The sequence below is a fragment of the Euleptes europaea genome, chromosome 3 (genome assembly GCF_029931775.1).
Source record: "Euleptes europaea isolate rEulEur1 chromosome 3, rEulEur1.hap1, whole genome shotgun sequence".
Taxonomy (NCBI): domain Eukaryota; kingdom Metazoa; phylum Chordata; class Lepidosauria; order Squamata; family Sphaerodactylidae; genus Euleptes; species Euleptes europaea.
The window spans coordinates 104,855,702-104,877,675 of NC_079314.1; the positions used below are offsets into that span (position 1 = coordinate 104,855,702).

The window sequence follows — 21,974 nt, forward strand, 5'->3', positions numbered from 1 at the left end:
AGAGCTTTAAGTCATAATGAACCATATAGAAAATGAACAACCATGTATTCTCAATAACGTCTCTCCTACATTGTGGAATAAAAAGCATGAAAAGTTTTTTGTTTTTTTTAATTAATCCTATATCAGTGAAGCTCAAACCAACAACAAGGAATGGATTCTATTACAAGTAGCTTAATAGAATCAGAAAATACACAAGAAAGATTTCTGTGATATATTTGAGATATTCCTGACTGTGCAGAGCAGATATGATAACGATGCTATTTTCTTTACAAGGCTCCCTTTTTGCCAGGAACTCCGGCCTCTGGGGAAACTCTGACGTTATCCTTGAGAAGCTCAAGCCAGCACCCAGTAAATCAGAAGAGACGTTATCTTTCTCTTTCTTAATCATTTTCACTTAGGGCTCAGCAAAACCATCTGTCAGGTGCTGAATATTTAATAGAGGCAGCCACTTTTGCTGTGCCTTAAGTGGTGGTGACCTAGCATGTCCATATTTTAAAATGCTCTGGCAAACAGCAGTGGTCATGCTCCAGTGAGATTCCTGCTGTCCTTTAAAAAGTGAGATGTCAGATAGTGCTCCAGAAAGAACAGAGTTGCCCTGGGTGGCCTATAGAGCCTTGTCTAACATCCAGCAACCTTCGTCTCAGATGAATAGTGAGAGCCAGTGTGGTGTACTGGTTAGAGGGACAGACTTAGGATCTGGGAGATCCCGGTTTGAATTCCCACTTGGCCGTAGAAGCTTGCTGGGTGACACCAGGCCAGTCACGCACTCTCCGCCTAGCCTATCTCACAGGGTTGTTGTGAGAATAAAATGGAGGAGAGAAGAATACGGTAAGCCGGAGAGCCTTTTAACTGGAGGCACTAACGAATGGATCTTGGACAGATGCATGCAAACCATGTGAACTAATGCTAAATAACAGCTCCTGTCGCTACTTGATGACTTGCATGGATGAATGACCCTTTAAATAACATAGGCCATTTCCCGATGTCACTTTCCATGCAATTTTATTTGGTAGAGTCAGAGATATTAATAAGGAAGGATGGAATAATGTGAGTGGCAATAAATCAAGGATTACATCTGTGCACTTTTGTAACTTGCGATCAGAATTTTAAAAAATCACAAATTTGTCACATTTTCCTCAACTACTTCAGAATGTTGTATTTCATGAAAGCTATAATCTCAGTGGACATTATTAGTTTCACTAGATTATGTTTTAATGTTGTTTCCTACCTACTTCTATCCCCAAGGTAGTTAGGAGGGAAGTCTGATCTTGTGGAATTCATCTGCCACAATCTTTCTAGTCAGATGAGAAACAGCTATAACTCACCTGAGGATCTGCAAGTCTAGAAATGTCTGGCTTCAAATAAAACAGAATCCCTTCTCTGGCACCTGGCAGGGTGACTCCTCGGATCAGTAGGACAATAAGCATCACATAAGGAAATGTGGCTGTGAAGTAGACCACCTGCAAACAAGCAAGCAAGCAAAACTCAGAAGTATCCCGAAATCTCTACATTAACCTATGATAGTGGTTTAAATAAACATGAAAAATAGAGGGTGGCTATGCCTTATTGTCTGACAGTCACCAACAGCAGAAGACAACCAACCTACTCAGCTAAACATAATGCACCATATGTGTGTTTAGTCTGGAGAAGAGAAGGTTAAGGGGTGACATGATAGCCATGTTTAAATATTTGAAGGGATGCCATGTTAATGAGGGAACTAGCTTGTTCTCGGTTGCTTCAGAGACTAGGACACGGAGTAATGGATTTAAACTGAGAGAAAAACGATTCCACCTAAACATTAGCAAGAACTTTCTGACGGTGAGTGCGGTTCGACAGTGGAATTCACTACCTCGGGGGGGGGGGGGAGTCCCCGCCTTTGGAGGTCTTTAAGCAGAGGTTGGATGGCCATCTGTTGGGAGTGCTTTGATTGTGGGATCAGGGGGTTGGACTGGATGACCCTTGTGGTCTCTTCCAACCTTGTGTGATTTTGTGTGTGCCATGATGTAACAGCTGACTTATGGTGACCCTGTAGGGTTTTCAAGGCAAGAAGAATGTTCGGAAGTGGTTTGCCGTTGCCTTCCTCAGCATGGGCTGAGAGAGTTCTGAGAGAACTGTGACTGGCCCAAGGTCACCCAGCAGGCTTAATGTGGAGGAGTGGGGAATCGAACCTTGACCTCCAGGAGTGGGGAATCAAACCTGGTCCACTGCTCTTAGAGAGCTAGCATGGTGTAGTGGTTAGGAGCGGCAGACTCTAATCTGGAGAACTGGGTTTGATTCCCCACTCCCCACATGAGCAGCAGACTCTACTCTGATGAACCGGGTTGGTTTCCCCACTCCTACACATGAAGCCAACTGGATTACCTTGGGCTAGTCACAGTTCTCTTCAAGCTCTCTCAGCCTTACCTACCTCACAAGGTGTCTGTTGTGGGGCAAGGAAGGGAAGAAAATTGTAAGCTGGTTTATTCTCCTTAAAAGGTAGAGAAAGTCGGCATATAAAAACCAACTCTTCTTCTTCTTCTTCTCGTAACCACTACACCATTCTATAGACAACCACATTCCTAAGACTTAACAGTGCTTCAGTTTTCTTAAAAGGATGCAGTGATTTCTGCCAATTCCCTCCTCAGGTTGCAGAATCACACTATGCTGTACCTGTGCAGACCTACATGGACCAAAATTGGGGGGGGGGGTTGCAGCAGAAGTGGGAAGGAGGCAGAAATTGCTCCCTTCCCCATAAGAAAACTTAACTGCTGGGTCCTATGCAGGCTTGTATCATACCGTACCACTCCCCTTGTCTAAATTCGAAGCATTCTCCCAACCTAAGAAGCCTTCTTCCATCAGCAGAGGCTCTTCCTCTTCTGTTAGGGGAAGGCTCCGTAGGCTGGAGGAAAGCTTCGAATCTGGCTCAAAGGAGCGGAAGCATTCCAGCCGCTGCCTGGATAGGGACGATGCATGTTGCCATTCTGCCTCTTGCCTTGACCTACATAGCACAAGCAGAAAATGTGCCGGAAGGTGCACGGTATCTCCACTGCACACGCTGAGAATCAGAGTTATATATAGGTTGTGTGCACACAATGGATTTTCAAGGATTTGGAGGCCATCCTGTAGAGCTGCCATTGCCCGTGGTAGGTAGTCGTGGTTGGACTGAAGTAGGAGAGCTAGATCTGGGTCCAGTAGCATCTTAGAGACCAACAAGATTTCCAGGTAAGCTTTTGAGAGTCAAGGTTGACAAATGAAGCTTTTGACTCTTGAAAGCTTATTATACCCAGGGAATCTTGTGGTCTCTAATCTTGTTAGACTTGGTAGTACATTTTTTTGTGAATGCATGAAGCTGCCTTATACTGACTCAGACCCTTGGTCCATCAAAGTCACTATTATCTACTCAGACCAGCAGTGGCTCTCCAGGGTCTCAGGCGGAGGTCTTTCAAATCACCTACCTGCCTAGATCCTTTAACTGGAGATGCGGGTATTGAACCTGGGACCTTCTGCATGCCGTGCAGATGCTCTACCACTGAGGCACAGTCCCACCATGTTCACCAGTCACACAGGTTAAATCACACTTCGGGCTGCACCCTGGAAAGGTTGGAACCAGCCCCCAGTAGTGTGACTATAATCACTGCAAGAAGTTGGATGTATTTTGGTATGACTGTCACCAGCACCTATTGGAGAGTGTCAGTGACAAAGGATTTATTAACAGTCTTGAGGGTTTTTTGTTTTTTATTCTTCCTTCTATAGTCTCCAATCAAACAAGTTTTGGGAAGAAAGAGGGTCAATAATGATAGCAACAACTTTATATTTATATAATGTGTTTCAGTTATTAAAACAATTCTCATACTGTAACTCAGTAATCTTTACCACAGCCCTGTAAGGGAGGCTGATATTATTTTTATCATACTGCAAATGGACGACTGACAGTGTAGACTTATCGTGAACAAGGCAGAGGTTTGGCCACGGACATTTGCCACCAAAGAAATAAAGCGGGAGTCTATGGAACCTTAAGAACGAACAGAATTTATCACAGCATCAGCTTATGTAAGTACTGGTTCAGAAAAGCTTATACTGGGGAAAAAATTGTTAGTCTTTAAGGTGCCACTGGACTATTTTCTTTTGCTGCTATAGAGTAACATGGCTACACTGAATTGCTACCAAAAAACCCCGCCCTGGATCCGGCTCTGATTTCCTCCCCCATAACACAGAGCATTACTTATCCCATGCCATGATGTCATCAGAGCATCCATTTCCCAACTCCCCCATGTCTAGTCAACCTTATTGGCTAAAGAGGGCAGGAAAACATGCTATGTAACAGCCTACAAGAAATGATACTATACTTTGTAATCAGTAATCAGAGCTGGTTTAGTGTTATAATTATATTTTTATATATATATATATATATATATATATATATATATATATATATATATATATATATATAATTACACACTAATGAGACAACTAAATAAGGTTATGATATATGAAAGTATTTCATTGTCTTTAATTTTTTTTAAAAAACCTGCTTTTTAAATTCCATACGCTAACTTTTGATATCGGAAAATTGAGTTTAATTCTATTAACTATTCACTGATAATAAAGTATAATGTTTTAGTAAAGTAAAATATATAGATAAATATATAGCAGGTCAACCAACCAATATTATGTTGTATAAGCATTTAATATAGGAGCCCCGTGGCACAGAGCAGTAAGCTGCAGCACTGCAGTCCAAGTTCTGCTCACAACCTGAGTTCGATCCCAACGGAAGTTGGTTTCAGGCAGCCGGCTCAAGGTTGACTTAGCCTTCCATCCTTCTGAGGTTGGTAAGCTGAGTACCCCGCTTGCTGGGGGTAAAGGGAAGATGACTGGGGAAGGCACTGGCAAACCACCCCATAAACAAAGTCTGCCTAGTAAACGTTGGGATGTGACATCACCCCATGGGTCAGGAATGACCCGGTGCTTGCACAGGGGACTACCTTTACCTTTAAGCATTTAATAGTTTTATATCAGTTCAGGTTAGAAGGATTATAAACCCATTCCAGTTATTCACAAACAGTAACTTGTCCTAGAGATGTATTGACAGGCAGAATTGTTATGTCGTGTGGTTTGTATGCTTTTTGTTGTATGTTTTATATTATGTTGGGGGGGATTAATTTTAAAAAAGAAATGATACCATATGTTATGGAGGAGGAGAGAAGAGTTTGAGACTGGGATGGCCCTAGAAATGGCATCCCTCTGTCATTTGTAACATGTAGCTCCATACTACCTTAGTGCCAAAAATCAATGTGGGACTAAACTACTGGTCCTTCACAAACAAAGATGAATACACCTACTGAAACCATGAGACGAAACAAATGATTTCTGTTAAGTTTCCACTGCCTGGTTGGGTTATGGGTTCTATGTCCTTTATCCTTGTGCATCCACAACTGTAAATGGGCGCAGTCCATTGTATTCTGGGTGTACCCACTCACACCGAAGTTCAGTGTGACAAATCAATACATTTTAGGCATTAAAAACACAAAGATCTGCTCCTACTTTGCCTGTGGACTTGACTCCTTTCCAGATGCAGAAGTAGCAGATGATCCAGGCAAGCAAGAGGCAGAGAGCCAGCTCCCACCGGACGGTGCCCAGATTATGTATTCCATCGGTTATTCCCAAAACTCGCTTCCTGCCAGAGCAGATAAAGTGACAGGGAGGTTGATGTCCCAGCTTGACTTGTGCATGCCAGACCATGTTGGTTGCTTCCTAATTGTCTTCACCTATACCCTGTCGCATATGAAGCTTAGATCACATCACTTCTCTTGTGCCCGTGCTAAATTCCTTGCCCGCAGCCTCTCCGTTTGGCCGTTTGATGAGAGGGAGGGCACCTTGGCCATCTTCTGGGCATGAAGTAGGGGTCACTGGGGGTGTGGGCAGGGGAGGCAGTTGTGAATTTCCTGCATTGTGCAGGGGGTTGAACTAGATAACCCTGGTGGTCCCTTCCAACTCTATGATTCTATGCTGTGATTCTATGCTGTGCTCATGTGACGGTAATTCCCTTCTTGCTAAAAATCACCCTCCTCTTGCTTTGAGAGCTTTGCTTTCTTTGGGACAATGCAGTGCTTTCTTCTGGGTTGGCTTTTTAAGCATATGTACTAGCATTGAATGAGAAGTTACTGGAGCATGTAGCTAGAGTTGTGCAAACAAAAAAATCAGTAAATTTCAGGTTCAGGTATATTGGGCCCAATTTTTTTCGGTAAACCCAGAAAAACCCGAATACCCATACTGGTAAAGGGGTATTTCTGGGTTTACTGAAAAAATTCAGGCCAATTTTAGTCTATGGGGTGTTGGTTTTTAAGCTCATGTGGGGGCATTTTTGGAGGTAGACTTCCCAAATTTTCAGGGTAACTTCAAGGAACTTTCCTTGAATGAACCCCAAAGTTTGGTGAAGACTGGGTCAGGAGGTCCAATTTTATGGGGTCCTGAAGGGGTCACCCCTTCCTCCATAGAAAAGCATGGTAAAGTTTACAATGCTTTTCTATGGAAGAGGGGGTCGACCCCTTTGGGACTCCATAAAATTGGACCCCCTAGCAATCCTACCACACGTTCATTCTCATTTATTCTCCAAGATGTGGTGAACAGCAGCTCAGTAATTCTGCTGTAGCAGAGCTACCATCCCACCATAGAGTTGCCAACCTCCAGGTGATGGCTGGAGATCTCCCTCTATTACAACTGATCTCCAGGCGATAGAAATCAGTTCCCCTGGAAAAAAAATGGCCACTTTGGCAATTGGACTCTGTGGCATTGAAGTCCCTCCTGTCTCCAAGCCCCACCCTCCTCAGTCTCCACCCCCAAAATCTCCAGATATTTCCCAACCCAGAGCTGGCAACCCTATCCCACCATCACATGGACCTGATATTTTACCATTGCCTTTGTATTCGCAAGACAATTAACCAAGCCTAAAATGTGGTTTGCAACATGTTAAGCATCTGGATAGGGCCTTCATGCCCATTCATTGGTAGCACATGATCTGGGAAAGTCTGAAAAGGACCTGCATACCTAAATTACAGATGTTGTTTAATGTTTCTTCTATGCAAATATACAAAGGGGTGAATGTGGGGAAGGGTGAAGATCCTGCCTCAGGCGCCCAAAATGGAGCTGTCAAGATTTGGACTAAATATGCCATTTCCTAGGCCCCAACATCAACAGCTCCAGATTCTTTTTATTAGGGATGTTGGGTACAAAAACAGACTTCTTTACACCATCTGCAAACAATTCACATGCCTGGCAACATCTTAGAGGCATTCCTTCTGCCCTACACAGAAGGACACAGAAGACTCGCAGAACACAGGGGGAATAAAGGGGGTTGGTTAGTTGGTGTGGGAGGATTTTGTCTTTTCATCTTGGTCATCAAAGAGGCTGGGGAATGTGTATGTTAATGTTACAATTCAAAATCTGATTTTCCAGTGTATTCCCCATATATACAGGCAACCATCTGAACAAGCCCATGTGGACACCATATGCCTTGGTTTACAAAAAGTAATCCTTGAACTTCCTCTTGTATTTAGCTTTGTGGTGGCCAATAGCATCTTCTCAGTGAAATGCAGAAAATAAAGGGATCAGGAAATCAGAATACATACTCCCAGAACTCGATGACAGATGAGGTAGCATTAGCTGACTCTGTCCCATTCTCCCAACTGGTGCTGTTCAGAAAATCCACACAATGCTCTACAAAAGAGGGAAAATAAACAGACACTCTCTTATAACATCCATCTTCCCTTTGACTGGAGTCCTCCCAGCCCAAGAACTGCTAGAATTCTGAGACGTATGTGGCAGATCCCTATTTGTATGAAATCCAGATGTCTGCGGAATGCAGGTTATAAATCAAGAATGCCAATGGTAGTAATCCCAAGGTATCAGATCTCCAGTCTGCTTCCTTCCTTCCCCCCCCCTTACTCATTCACTGCATTTGCTTTGCAGACCTCTCAATCCAACCTTGCACACTCAAACAAGCACTTGAGGGCTGTTTCATCTGTTAAATTTTTAGAGATGGAGAGAAGACACAAAAGTGTTCTAGAAGATGATAATATATTAAAGGAAAGCCCAAAGAAGAAAAGGAAGAGGAAGACTGGGAAGTAAAGGATATTACGCATGTTGCTTCCACGTATTCGCTGTTCCACTTTAATCGCAGCTGCGATTGCAGGGGCATACGTATTGGCATGAGGGCTTCCTCACAGGAGTTTTCTGCACACATTCCCCATCAATCCTTTGTGAGGACTATTTTCTCTGCATTTGTTCCCTGCTGTGCCCCTTAAGGGGCTTTTAAAGGAAATCAATAATTGCTATAGGACTATAGCAATTACTAGTTTGTTTACATCCTCTGAAAGCCCAACAATAACTTCTATAGCGTTTTAGCAATTACCAGTTTGTTTACCCCTTCCAAAAGCTCACCAATAATTGCTATAGCACTTTAGCAACTACCAGTTTGTTTACCCCCTTCAAAAGCCCACCAATAATTGCTATAGCAGTCTAGCAATTACTGGTTTGCTTATGCCCTCCAAAAGCCCTTGATAGTGCAGCAGTGAAAATGGTGGCCATGAAAGGTTGTGTCATGAGAAGAGGACCTCAAAGCAGAGGAAGGCAGTGGAATAGAGCAGCTGCAGCAGGCTGGGAAACTACAGGCAAAAGGGGTCTCCCCATGTCTACAGCTGCCCAATGTAGGGGACTTACCTATGCCAGAATCTCATCAGGTGGTGCTGCCAGAAAGCCCTCCAGAGCTGCTGGAGCAGAGGCGCAAAAGACTCAGGGTACAGCTACATGATTGGAGAAGAAGTGCCATACTACAAGCTCAGTGAAGGACACTTCCAGATGACTGTAATGAGACTAACGAGCTTCACCAGGCAGAGAATACTGAGTTAGGGGAAAGAGCAGAAGTTGATCCACTTCAAGGATATTTAAGCAGGCCACAATGGCTGACTCATTGTAGGAGCAAATTGTTGTTACCACTGTGTGTTGACTGTGAACTCTGGTGGGTTTTGAGACCATGTGACTCTGACCCTCTAGACCAGACCCTGATTCCTTGTTTGGATTACACTTTTGGTACTGCTGCTTGGAACCTGAACCTAGAGACAGCCTGGCATTCAATTGGGACAGCTCCTGACCATGCCTCATGCCCTCAGACCTACCACTGTACAGGACAGGTTGGTCCCCGTCCCCCAAATGGTGCCCCAAATGTTTATAAAGTCTTTTAAAACAATCAACGTTTTCCTTTAGAGGTTTCTATAACATTTACCTCATCTTAAATGAAACATTGTGACATCTTGAGAGAGTGTGAGGCACAGAGAGAATGACAGTTGGCAGCATCAGTTGGTTACAAGTAACTGTCACCAGAAAGGAGGAGTTGATTCTAGAGGAGCACAGAGCCCTCTGTCAATCATATTAGGCTCCAGCGTTTAATCCAACAATTTTGACCATTTTGGACTGTGCTCTTTCAAAAAGATCAGAGGAAACTAGAGTATGTGAAGAGTGTACCAAGGTTGAGGGAAAACATGAGCAGAGCACGGTGTTGTGTGGATGCTCCCCCAAAAAGGACTGCAGTTTGTAAGTCAAAGCAGAGCAAAACCATAAGCAGCCTTAAATAACTTGTTCTCTGTCATTACGTAAAGAAAACTTGTTAAAGAATAACAAAATTTAAGCTTTCATGGAGTAGAGCCTACATTTTGTAAGCTGATGGAAGCTTTGAGAGGATGTCTCCATTTGGAGAGATATGGCCGGGCCTACATGGGGTACAGTGAGAGCGGGCAGCCTATAAAGTGGAATCAGAGAACAAACCTTAAGGTGTGTATTTTTAAGAAAGAAACTGTCATAAGGAAAAGAAATAGAAAGAACAATGTTGCTACACTCATGCCAGTGTATGGAAAGAGAGAGAAAAAAACAGAGAAAATGGGTTTGTTTAACAGAAGACTAAAGAACATGGAGAGGTCAGGGAGAACCTCTGTCAAAGAGCCTGGCTTCTCCAGAGGACTGCGGACTCAGAAGAGAATGAAATACACCAAAGGCTGACTAAACAAAAGGACAGTTCAGAGCCCGCTGTGTGGGACTGGAGTCCCTTCAGCAGCTTGAAAGCAAGAGGGAGGCAGGGGGTCTGTGCTCCATTGGATTACAGTGTGGAAGGGGCAGTGGTATTATCCTGTCCTCCCTAAGTCTGGGGGTTGTGATCCAGCTCTCAGAAAGGTTGCCCACACAGTCAGGAACCACGCAGGCACACAAAGGCGCCAAGAATAGAAGTAGACGTTATTATTGGCAGTAGGGCTGTCTACGATCTGTCTGGCTGAGAAGGAAAGCAGAGAGAGGAGAGAGACAGGACCCATTCATTGTGTACCAGCGTGTGGTCCCTGTCCCCCTCAAAAAAGGCCAGTGGGTGTTGCCTTGGTGTGATTGAAATAACTGAAACCATATTAGGAATCCCTTTACATGAGTAGGGTTGCCAGGTCCCTCTTCGCCACTGGTGGAAGGTTTTTGGGGCAGAGCCTGAGGAGGACAGGGTTTGGGGAGGGGAGGGACATCAATGCCATAGAGTCCAATTTCCAAAGTGGCCATTTTCTCCAGGTGATCTCTGTCGGCTGGAGATCAGTTGTAATAGCAGGAGATCTCCAGCTAGTACCTGGAGGTTGGCCACCCTATAACTTGAGGCACTTCCTTAGTGGAAAAGCTGTCGGGACTATAGAGAAGGCGGTGGAGGCTTGGAACTAATCTTAAAGCGACAGTACATCATTAGGATGCTTGTAACGGGTGGCTGAAGAAGAAAACAACAAAAAACAGGGAGTAACTACCGGATACCTGTACCACCCTTGTTTTTGGAGTATTGCATCTTCTCCCCCCCCCCTTTTGTTTGGACTGTTGCCACATGTACAAGTTTCTGTAAATGAATAATTCTACATATATTGTGTTATGCACTTCTAGAAATTGATGAAAATGTAACTCAGTGGGAATTCAGTTTAATCTTGAAGCTATGTTTTGTTGCAACTCATTTAAATGGTAAACTATATGCCATAGTGGCTGCATATTCTTTATCAATTACGATTTTGGCAGCTTGAGTTTTTATTTTATATTGACAGTACCTGGAGGTTGGCAACCCTACCTATTACACAGAATGAGGCAAACAAGCTGTCAGATCTGGGCCCTTTAGCCAGTCTTATTATATAGGAAGAACTGCAGGCCCACTTTTCAGACAGCCATTCATAAGGTTGCATCCAGATGAAGTGATACCTGAGTTCCAATAATTGTTGCAGTTGGCCCAGGGTAGAACAGCAGCAAAGGAGTTGAACAGGTAAAACAAGGCCCAGGCCAAAATGATGATGTAGTAGATATTCAGGTAGGATTCAATGACTTGTGAAGCATATCCAATTCCTGAAAAACAATGAGAGAAAGAAAAGATTTTAGGCATGATAGAGCCACAAATACTATCAAGTAGGGACTGGGAAAGAGGTCTTGGATTTTGGTCCAAGTAGATCAAACAAATTATATGAAGGGACTAGATTGAGTTTCCCTGCTAAGCAAGTTGCCAGCACTGCCTTGGCAAATGCCAGGAGATGCCTGGGAAGGGTGGAGTTTGGGTAGGGTGTTATGTCACTTCCAGGTGACACTCTAGGAATTTCCCCCAATCTCTATTGTAAAGACAGCCGCATTATGGAGAAATTCCTTGAGCATCAGTATGAAGTAGGGTTGCCAACCGCCAGGTACTAGCTGGAGATCTCCTGCTACTACAATTTATCTCCAGCCAAGAGATATCAGCTCCCCTGGAGAAAATGGCTGCTTTGGCAATTGGACTCTATGGCATTGAAGTCCCTCCCCTCCCCAAACCCTGCCCTCCTCAGGCTCCACTGGAAAAAAAACTCCCGACAGTGGCAACCCTACTATGGCAACCCTACTATGAAGGCCACTTTTTACCCATTTTTCTCCCCTTCCTCAGTTTGTGGAGAGTAGAAGATTGAGGCCAAGGGTGGGGGGGGGTTCCCTACCATCAATGGGCAAATGGCAAGCCTACAAGGAGGAATGGCCTTGTAAGCAGTATGGATGACAGTCTACTGTTGCAGCCATGTGTAAACTGTCTTCTCTTTGGCAAAAGAGCAGGGTGCATGAAATAAAAAAAGTTGCTATGTGCAGAAAGGCCTCTCAGATTTCCCTTCTGCGACATGGAATAAACAATTAAACATGTGACATTACACTTTAAGAAGAAGAAGAGTTGGTTTTTATATGCCGACTTTCTCTACCACTTAAGGAAGAATCAAACCGGTTTACAATTACCTTCCCTTCCCCTCCCCACAACAGACACCCTGTGAGGTAGGAGAGGCTGAGAGAGCTCTAAGAGAGCTGTGACTAGCCCAAGGTCACCCAGCTGGCTTCACGTGTAGGAGTGGGGAAACCAACCTGGTTCACAGATTAGCATCCGCCGCTCACGTGGAGGAGCGAGGAATCAAACCTGGTTCCCAGATTAGAATCCACTGCTCCAAACCATCTCTCTTCACCATTACACCACGCTGGCTCACCAGGATAGGATTTACTGGTGGGCACCTGGGTGCCTACCAGTATTTCCCCTGGTGCCTGCTGAGCTTTTTAGAAAGTAGGCAGGGTTCACTGTAGGACCAGGAGGACTTGCACACATCCAATCTTGTAATTCTATTCCTGCTTTAGGCTTTCCTTATTTTTATTCCCCCTTCCTTCCTTCCTTCCTTCCTTCCTTCCTTCCTTCCTTCCTTCCTTCCTTCCTTCCTTCCTTCCTTCCTTCCTTCCTTCCTCTGAGCTTTCCTTCATTTCTTTTTATTTCCTTTCTGTGATTCTGTTGGAAAGTCAAGATGGAGGCATTGTTAGGGTTACCGGTCCCTCTTCACCATCGGTGGGAGGTTTTTGGGGTGGAGTCTGAGAAGGATGGGGTTTGGGGAGGGGAGGGACTTCAATGCCATGGAGTCCAATAGCCAAAGCGGCCATTTTCTCCAGGTGAACTGATCTCTATTGGCTGGAGATCAGTTGTAATAGTGAGAGATCTCCAGGTAGTACCTGGGGGTTGGCAACCCTAGGCATTGTGCCACCTCCTGTGTCAACCATTCTAGGTTTGGCTCTGCCTCCTGTGGCAGTGAGTTTGGAGTACCGCTCACTACCCCCTCTCAAAAGTGCCTGCAGGCTCAAAAAAGTTGGAAAACCCCAATTTAGAGAGTTGTTTTCTTGCCGACCTCGCCAAGATGTGTAGGTAATGGCAGCTGCATTATATATTCAAGAAGAAAAAGAGTTGGTTTTTATATGCCGACTTTCTCTTCCACTTAAGGGAGACTCAATCCGGCTTACAATCACCTTCCCTTCCCCTCCTCACAACAGACATCCTGTGAGGTAGGTGGGGCTGAGAGAGCTCTAACAGCTGTAACTTGCCCAAGGTCACCCAGCTGGCTTCACACATAGGAGTGGGGAAACAAATCCAGTTCACCAGATTAGCCTCCGCCGCTCATGTAGAGGAGTGGGGAATCAAACCCGGTTCTCCAGATCAGACTCCACCGCTCCAAACCACTGCTCTTAACCACTATACAGCGCTAACTCTCAGATGCCATTCATTCACCGGCATGTCTGGAGTACCTCTCCCCACTGACAATCTCAAGGCTCATCAGAAACTACCAAATTAATCCAATTTAACGCTGTCGTTTAAGTAGTCAATTGTTATCCTTCTGCTGATGGTGGAATGAATTATGCATAGGCATTACGTAAATGTTTGCAAATGTTCACTGTGTGTCATGATTAGAGAATTCAGCCCTTTCGAGGTGCACCATTGGGAATGTTACCTTTAAGATGAGAATTCTGGACTCCCTCCCCCTAACAGCATCTAGAGAAAGAGATTCTGGACAATGCCTCTATAAAATCCAAGCTCACCAGTCCATTTGGGCCGTGTCCATACCCAACCCCTGAATCCTCAAGACTAATATTTCTTCCGCTATTCATCTGGCCTACGGAACGTGCATGAGGATTACCATTTGCTCCATTCTCCCTTTCTTGAGTTTCCCGTTCATTTGCTCTACGCCCCCGTTGCATCTTGTGTCAATTTAGCAGAAAACCGTCTCTTGCTCTGCGTCTCTACAAAAGCAAAGCCCAGCGGTTGCACTCACTGCCCCTTGCTGATTCCTCAGAAGGCTCGCAGCAGACAGGAAGGAAAAGCAGAAAAGCAGAAGAGAATAAGAAGTGATTAGGAAGATGCATTGCAGGCCAGCGGGTGAGACCCGTAATTGTACTGTTTTGTTCTACCATCCGGGAACTACTTTTTCTATCGGTGCATTAATATAACATTGAAGCCAGACTAAATTTTCCTTTCATGAATGGCACTTTTCACTAGAACAAAATGCTCCTTCCTCTCCCCCCCCCAACTAGGGTTGCCAGGTCTCTCTTTGCCACTGGCGGGAGGTTTTGGGGGAGGAGCCTGAGGAGGACGGGGTTTGGGGAGTGGACTTAAATGTCATAGAGTCCAATTGGCAAAGCTGCCATTTTCTCCAGGTGAACTGATCTCTGTCGCCTGGAGATTAGGTGTAATAGCGGGAGATCTCCAGCCACCACCTGGAGATTGGCAGCTCTAGGTCAGGGGACCCCACCCAGAACAGTATGAAATGCAAATTGGAGGTCTGCAGCAGGAAGATGGAATTGGTGGAAATTAACTTGCCCTTTCCCTTAGCGGAGATGTTAGTCTGGATCCAACCCATTGTCACTTTCAGTGACTTGGCAAAATTGTGCATATTTAAAGATACAAGGTCCCAAACTGATGTTTGTACTGATGGTTTGGGGCTATAACCTTCACAGTGTGTACCTAACTTAGAGCCAGGAGGACTTAACATCTCTAGAAAAGAGCCATGATATGTTAGCGGAAACATCATGCAAGAAAATGCAGAGTAGGAAATGCTCCTTGTTTTTCAGAATTCACTTACGGATACAGCTGTTTATAAAGGCAAGCATTTTGGCCCATCTACTGTAAATTATACAACACAGACGTACTTGCTATTGAGGCAAGGTATCTCTATTATGGTCACATTTTGGGGGTACCACCTTTCCCTAGTAGTTAGGGTGCCAGGTTCCCCCTGGCCACCAGCTGAGGATGGGGGGTTAGGGTTGCCAGCTCCAGGTTGGGAAACTCCTGGAGATTTGGGGGTGGAGCCTGGAGAGGACAGAGACCTTGGTGGGGTACAATGTCATAGACCCCACCCTCCAAAGCATCAATTTTCTCCAGGGGAACTGATCTCTGTAGTCTGAAGATGAGCTGTAATTCCAGGGGATCCCCAGGTCCCAACTGGAGGCTGGCATCCCCACTATTAGTCCATCCCAAATGTATGTAACATAAATTTATGTAACTTGGGGGAGGAAGTGTGCCTGAATTTACCATAGTATTTTTTAAAATAGTAATCAGGGATGTACAGGAAACACCAGACACACAATTAAAGCCATGGAGGGAGCGAAGAGAAGATTCAGACCACAAGTTTGCCTCCCTTTTCAGAAGGGGACACCCTGCCTGACTTTCCAAAGGCCAAATAATCCAATAATCCTCCTACCAGGCCCTTCTTGTTTGCTGAGCTGCAGCCAAGACCAGTAGACTAAAATCACTGAGCAGGGGATTGAACCAGATGGCCTATATCTCCATCCCAGTGTGAAATCTAGAAAAAGCCCGTCTCTATTATAGAATACCCATTCACCAGTGATGAAGAACCAACAGGCCAGAACGAACAAGACTCTTAGGTAGGCCTGCCATTTGCCCGCCTGCAGCAGGTAACCCCCCCTACCCGCCCTGGGCCCCACTGAGAAATGGGAGAAAAAATGACTGGAAGATGGCCTCCACAGTCTTTACTGCAGAATTTAGGGGCAATTCCTAATCACCCCATTCCACTGGCAGATTCAACCTTCAACCCTGTTCCTTCTGGAAGTTTTTCCGTTAAAGATACGCACACACACACACACTGGATGCTTTTCCTTTGGAAGAAGTAACCCATAATTTCCCCCTGCAATGGAAAAGGCAGTTGGCTGGGGGTGCCACAATTTTTAGCACAAAATTGCAAGAGGGAACAAGGTCAAGAACTAGGGTTGCCAACCCCCAGGTAGTAGCTGGAGTCTACTGCTATTACAACTAGGGTTGCCAGGTCCGTCTTGGCAACCGGCAGGAGGTGTTAGGGGCGGAGCCTGAGGAGGGTGGGGTTTGGGGAAGGGAAGGACTTCAATGCCATAGAATCCAATTGCCAAAGCTGCCATTTTCTCCAGGTGAACTGATCTCTATTGGCTGGAGATCAGTTGTAATAGCAGGAGATCTCCAGCTAGTACCTGGAGGTTGGCAACCCTAATTACAACAGATCTCCAGCCGATAGAGATCAGTTCCCCTGGAGAAAATGGCTGCTTTGGCAATTGGACTTTATGTAGGTTTGCCAACCTCCAGGTATGAGCTGGAGATCTCCTGCTATTACAGCTGATAGGGATCAGATCCCCTGGAGAAAATGGCCGCTTTAGCAATTGGACTCTATGGCACTGAAGTCCCTCCCTCCCCAAACCCCGCCCTCCCCAGGCTCTGCCTCAAAAACCTGCAGGTGGCAAAGAGGAACCTGGCAACCCTATTAAGAGTCCCTCCCTCTGCTTCCACAGTAACATGCATCCTCAGAAGCTAGATTTTGTAAAAGAAAAAGAAAAAGATGGGATTGGGAGGAGAAACTACACATGGCTGAGCATGAAATAGATTTTGGCTCTGAGGCACTGTGATCTGCACCACTGGCCAAACCTGACCCTTGTCCGCAACCACTGCAATACCCAAAACATAAGCTGTAACATTACCTTTAGAAATCTAACTCTGCTACTACCACCTTCATCACCCTGCTGCCTATTGCAACTGGCACAATTCATTCTCGGGCTTCAGCCCCTCGTTCAGAATATCTGGGCTTTCGCCTCTCTTTTGATCATCGTTCTCACACCCAATTACAGCCTTCTTATCTACCCTTGGCTCCACGCCAAGATTGTGTAACTTAGTTTGCTTCTGACCATTACTTTGGCTCCATCTTTTGGCTGTGTGTGGATTATCAATACTCTCTCTTGACATTTTGAGGAATGACTCACCCTTTTGAGCCAGATTTCAGTACGAAGCACATTTATCAACAAGTGGCTCAGAGCGCTTGATAGAAAGTAACCAGGGCTTCCCATGTGCAACTGACTTGCCTTCAAAGATAGGGCAGATCTTTCTCCAGGCAGTGATCCCTCCTTGACTGGTGTATTGCCCAAGGGCTGTCTCCAGGAGAAATACTGGAATCCCGCAGGCAAAGAGGAATATGAGGTAGGGGATGAAGAAAGCACCTGTGGGGGTGGAAGAGAAAGAAATTAAGAAAAACCATGTGTTAACTTCTGCTTATTTTTAAAAAAAATAGCATTTTTTTTTTTGCAGGTTGGCATACTAAGGATTTAAGTGTATGCAGGGTTGCCAGATCCCTCTTCACCACCGGTGGGAGGTTTTTGGGGTGGAGCCTGAGGAGGGCGGGGTTTGGGGAGGGGAGGGACTTCAATGTCATAGAGTCCAATTGCCAAAGCAGCCATTTTCTCCAGGGGAACTGATCTCTATCGGCTGGAGATCAGTTGCACTAGCAGGAGATCTATGCAGAAAGCTCTATGTATCTAAAAATACTAAAAATAAAATAAAAAAACTTGTTTGGTGAGATTCTAGCACTGGGGAGGGGAAAGTAGCAAGACGTTACTTTGCCATTGTGTTCTTAAAAGAAGAGTAAATTTAACTGTTTAACAGTCCAACTTTAAAAAAAATTCAGAACCACTGTGATAAGTAGGGTTGCCAACCTCCAGGTAGTAGCTGGAGATCTCCTGCTATTTCAACTGATCTCCCTCCGATAGAGATCAGTTCACCTGGAAAAAATGGCCGCTTTCCCCATTGGACTCTATGGCATTGAAGTCTCTCCCCAAACCCCACCCTCCTCAGGCTCCGCTGAAAAACCTCCCTCCGGTGGCGAAGAGGGACCTGGCAACCCTAGTGATAAGCTAAAAAGTATTGGTTAAAAAGTAAAAGGCTTGTTTCATGGCTGAAAGGCAGATTAAAAATGTAAAGCTAAAGAAATGCAAAAATAACCTCCAAGCATAAGCATATTTAAAATATTGATTGGCCATCTGTAAAGATGTAATATTCTTTGTACTACAGAAAATCGAGGTAGCATAAAGAGGTGGCAAACAGACTGACAATGTTCTTGGGGAAGGTGCTGGGCTCTGTGTGAACAATGGGCGTTGGAACAATTAAGCTGTAAATCGTAGCAGTCCTTGGATCACCAGATCTTCTCCTGTACGTCTACAGATAGTCCCCAGCCAGCAATTAACTGGACTTTTTATCTGAAATCTTTCCAAATGTCCCTCTACAAGATATGGATTGCTCTGCTCTCCCCCACTTCTCTGAGCAGTGGTTAGTTCCAGGGGCAGGGCTTACCTGGATTGATTCCATTTGGAAGGGAGAGCCCTGGAGACATATAGTGTTCTCCCTTGATTTTGGGGTGGAGCTGTGCCTCAGTGGTAGAGCATCTGCTTGATATGCAGAAGGTCCCAGGTTCAATCCCTGGCATCTCCAGTTAAAGGAACCAGGAAAGCAGGTGATGTAAAAGACCTCTGCCTGAGACCCTGGAGAGCCGCTGCTAGTTTGATCAGACAATACTGACTTTGATGGACTAAGGATCTGATTCAATATAAGGCAGCTTCATGTGATTTACAAATAGACAAGCAAAGCACAGGGGGAAGCAAAAAAAAAAAAAACCCATCCTGCAGGGTGGAGGATTTGCTATCCCAAGTGAGAGAGAGAGAGAGAGAGAGAGAGAGAGAGAGAGAGAGAGAGAGAGAGAGAGAGAGAGAAGTATTTCAGTCAACTCACCTGGAGGCTGCAACCCTAGGTGAATAGGTCAATTAAAACATAAATTTGGTGTGTTGCAATGATGCAAAAGAAAATAGATTCCTTTGAAATGTGGTGTTGGAGGAGTGCGTTACGGATACCATGGACTGCTCAAAAAAACAAATCACTGGGTTCTAGATCAAATCAAGCCTGAACTGACCCTAGAAGCTAAAATGACTAAACTTGAGGCTATCGTATTTTGGTCACATCATGAGATGACAACAAGAGTCACTGGAAAAGACAGTCATGCTAGGAAAAGTTGAGGGCAGCAGGAAAAGAGGAAGACCCAACAAGAGATGGATGGACTCAATAAAGGAAGCCACAGCCCTCAATTTGCAAGATCTGAGCAAGGCTGTCAAAGATAGGACATTTTGGAGGACTTTCATTCATAGGGTCGCCATGAGTCGGAAGCGACTTGACAGCACTTGACACTCACGCACAATGATGCAAAAAGCGTATTTCCATGCTATGGGTTAATAGGAGATGGACTGAAAACAGAACTGCCAGTATTATAATAATTCGAGGGGCTTTGCAATCCATCCCATTGGCTTGGCCAAAAGCCTCCGAAGGTAGTAAGCACAGGAAGGAATGCATATGCTACATCCTCACTTCCCCGACATTTCCTGCCAACGCAGCTGTTTGTAATAGCCCTGCTCCGTTTCCTAGGAGAGCCGGGTTTTACCCTTTAAAGCTGTTTCTCCAGTGCCAGCAACCTCTGACAGAGGTTCATTCCCATGGCAGATAATTAAGTGCAAGGCCTCCGCAAAAGGAAAACATTTCTCCTTGTTAGAGTGCCAGTCATGTAATGTTATAAAGTCAAAGCCAGCTCGGACTATTGTCTTAGCACAGCTGTAGCTCTGACTACAAGGAACTCGAGGCCAACAATGGGGTATCCACTTTAAAATGACTATTCCAGAGCAACTCAGTTAAGAACAGCGGGGGAAATCATTTGCCAGCATATATAATGCGTAGCAAGCTATCTATAATAATTAGTAAAAAAAAAAAAAAGTAAAAAGTAAAAAGTGACAGTTTAGAGCAGTGGTTCTCAACCTTTATCCGACCGTGCCCCCCTTCCAACCTTGTTTCTTCCTGTGCCCCCCCTGTCCTACTGGAAGAAAGGTAGCTATTTAAATGTTTTGTTTGTAAATAGCCAAGGAACAAAGAAGCATAACCAGCCACACAAAATGCACACATGCAGTTCTTATTGGGAAACTGAAATATACAAAGAATACAGCACAAAAAGGGAATACAACACACTAATAAACAACAATGTTCACATACAATGGAGAAGAAAGCCTCTACCACTGTTTTCTATTTTCTGCATCTCAGCCAGTCTAGGAGGCAGTAAAGTTTCTGAGATGGGAGTAGGGTTGCCAGGACCCTCCTCGCCACTGGCAGGAGGTTTTTGGGGGGAAGCCTGAGGAGGTCGAGGTTTGGGGAAGGGAGGGATTTCAATGTCATAGAGTCCAATGGCCAAAGCGGCCATTTTCTCCAGGGGAACTCATCTCTGTCGGCTGATAATCAGTTGTAATAGCAGGAGATCTCCAGCTAGTACCTGGAGGTTGGCAACCCTAGGTGGGAGGTCAGACTAACCCCACTTCCAACTGATCAGGCAGGAGTCTGTTCCTGCTTTCCCACCTCAAAAAAGAAAAGAAAAAAGAAAAACTTTGTTGGGTACCCTGTGCAAGTTTTCTCAAACAGAAGATCACAAGGAGTCCCCAGCTGATCCCTCATCAGCTGGGAGTTGGCCTCTGACCAAGGAGCCTGTTCCTGAGAATCCACCTGCACAGGTTGCAAACAGCTGAATAGCTTATTGATTAATTTGTTGCCTGATCACAAGCGGCGAATGGGAAGTGAGCCAAACTGGCAAGTCTTCCTTAACAAGGACACACGTGTCTGTCATGAATAAGCTCTCTTTGCACTGGCAATACAAAAGATTGAAAGTGTTGCCCAAAATATAATTAAGTGTTATTGGGACTGTGTTTATCTAATGGTTCAAAAGTCAGCTCATCACTTGATGGTTTTCCCATTCGCTTGTTAATTTTATACTGTAAACGTTATGGCTTGTTTTATAATACAATTGGTATTTTGCTTGTTGTATCGGAAACCTAAAACTTGATTTCCTGATTTTGCAATGGCTGATGGTAACAGGCAAATAAATACTGAAAAATAGTGAATGCTTACCACCTCCATTCTTGTAACAGAGATATGGGAATCTCCAAACGTTGCCCAAACCAATAATCTCCCCAGCCACAGACAGTACAAATTCAATTTTGTTGGTCCACTGGCCCCTGGCCTGAAGTTCTTCCTTCTCCTCGTCTGCTTTTACTGCTCCTTCCGGCACAACCATGCCCCTATTGGACTGTATGACCAAAGATCCTTTGCGTTCCATGGCACTGTGGGGTGGGGGAAAGACTGAGAGAAAAGCAGAACACAGCGTGTCAGAAGTTATCACACAATTCATATCAAGCTTGTTTTGTCCAGACCGTTTCTCATGCTCCAAGTGTGGCTCTCTAGAATGCATTCAGGAGCCCCCAAAACAACCCAGAAGAAATCCTGAAGTCTGCTAATTGGGACAAGATGGTGAAAATTGATACAGTCCACTCTCTACCTACATCAGTTTCACTCACGTGTACTGGCAAAGGAAGGGAAAGGAAAGAAAAAGAGGGAAATCTCACGTATTAAGTTATTTAATGTGTCTATACCATCTTCTCATTCTCCATCTTACTTATTACTCTTTCCTCTTTCCCTTTGCAGTGGAGAGTTCAGAATCATATTTAGGAATCCCCTGAATATGTAGAAATCTCAGTTTTGTCCATGGATGACCCCATTTTGCTATTCTGCCAGCTGGCAATCCGTGACCAAGTTCGCTATTATATGAAACAAGTGGATGGTGATGATGTAAACTGGCCCATCATAACTGTATATACTGGCCGCAGGAAACAGATGTCCAATCCTTTCAGAGCGAATGGAAAAAATCTTTCTGAAGAGGTGTGAACTAGTCTTAGCGATTAGTTAGAAGTTTTACGTTCTGTGTGCAAATTCCAGCTGATCCATGACTTTTACTGCTTTACCTTGAAGTACT

General features: G+C 44.7%; 1 protein-coding gene and 1 non-coding gene across 2 annotated transcripts in view; one reads left to right on the forward strand and one right to left on the reverse strand.

Annotated features, from left to right (window-relative positions):
• LOC130474895 (sodium- and chloride-dependent betaine transporter-like) overlaps nucleotides 1–21,239 on the reverse strand; it is a 57,843-nt gene extending 36,604 nt beyond the window's left edge. Inside the window, 6 exon segments of the mRNA XM_056846589.1 lie at nucleotides 1,326–1,460; nucleotides 5,521–5,653; nucleotides 7,605–7,692; nucleotides 11,233–11,373; nucleotides 17,176–17,310; nucleotides 21,074–21,239. Coding sequence (XP_056702567.1) covers nucleotides 1,326–1,460; nucleotides 5,521–5,653; nucleotides 7,605–7,692; nucleotides 11,233–11,373; nucleotides 17,176–17,310; nucleotides 21,074–21,239 — 798 coding nt within the window.
• TRNAI-GAU (transfer RNA isoleucine (anticodon GAU)) lies at nucleotides 18,503–18,574 on the forward strand. The gene has a single exon. It is a non-coding gene; the product is annotated as a tRNA-Ile (tRNA).
• Nucleotides 21,240–21,974: the final 735 nt, after the last annotated feature.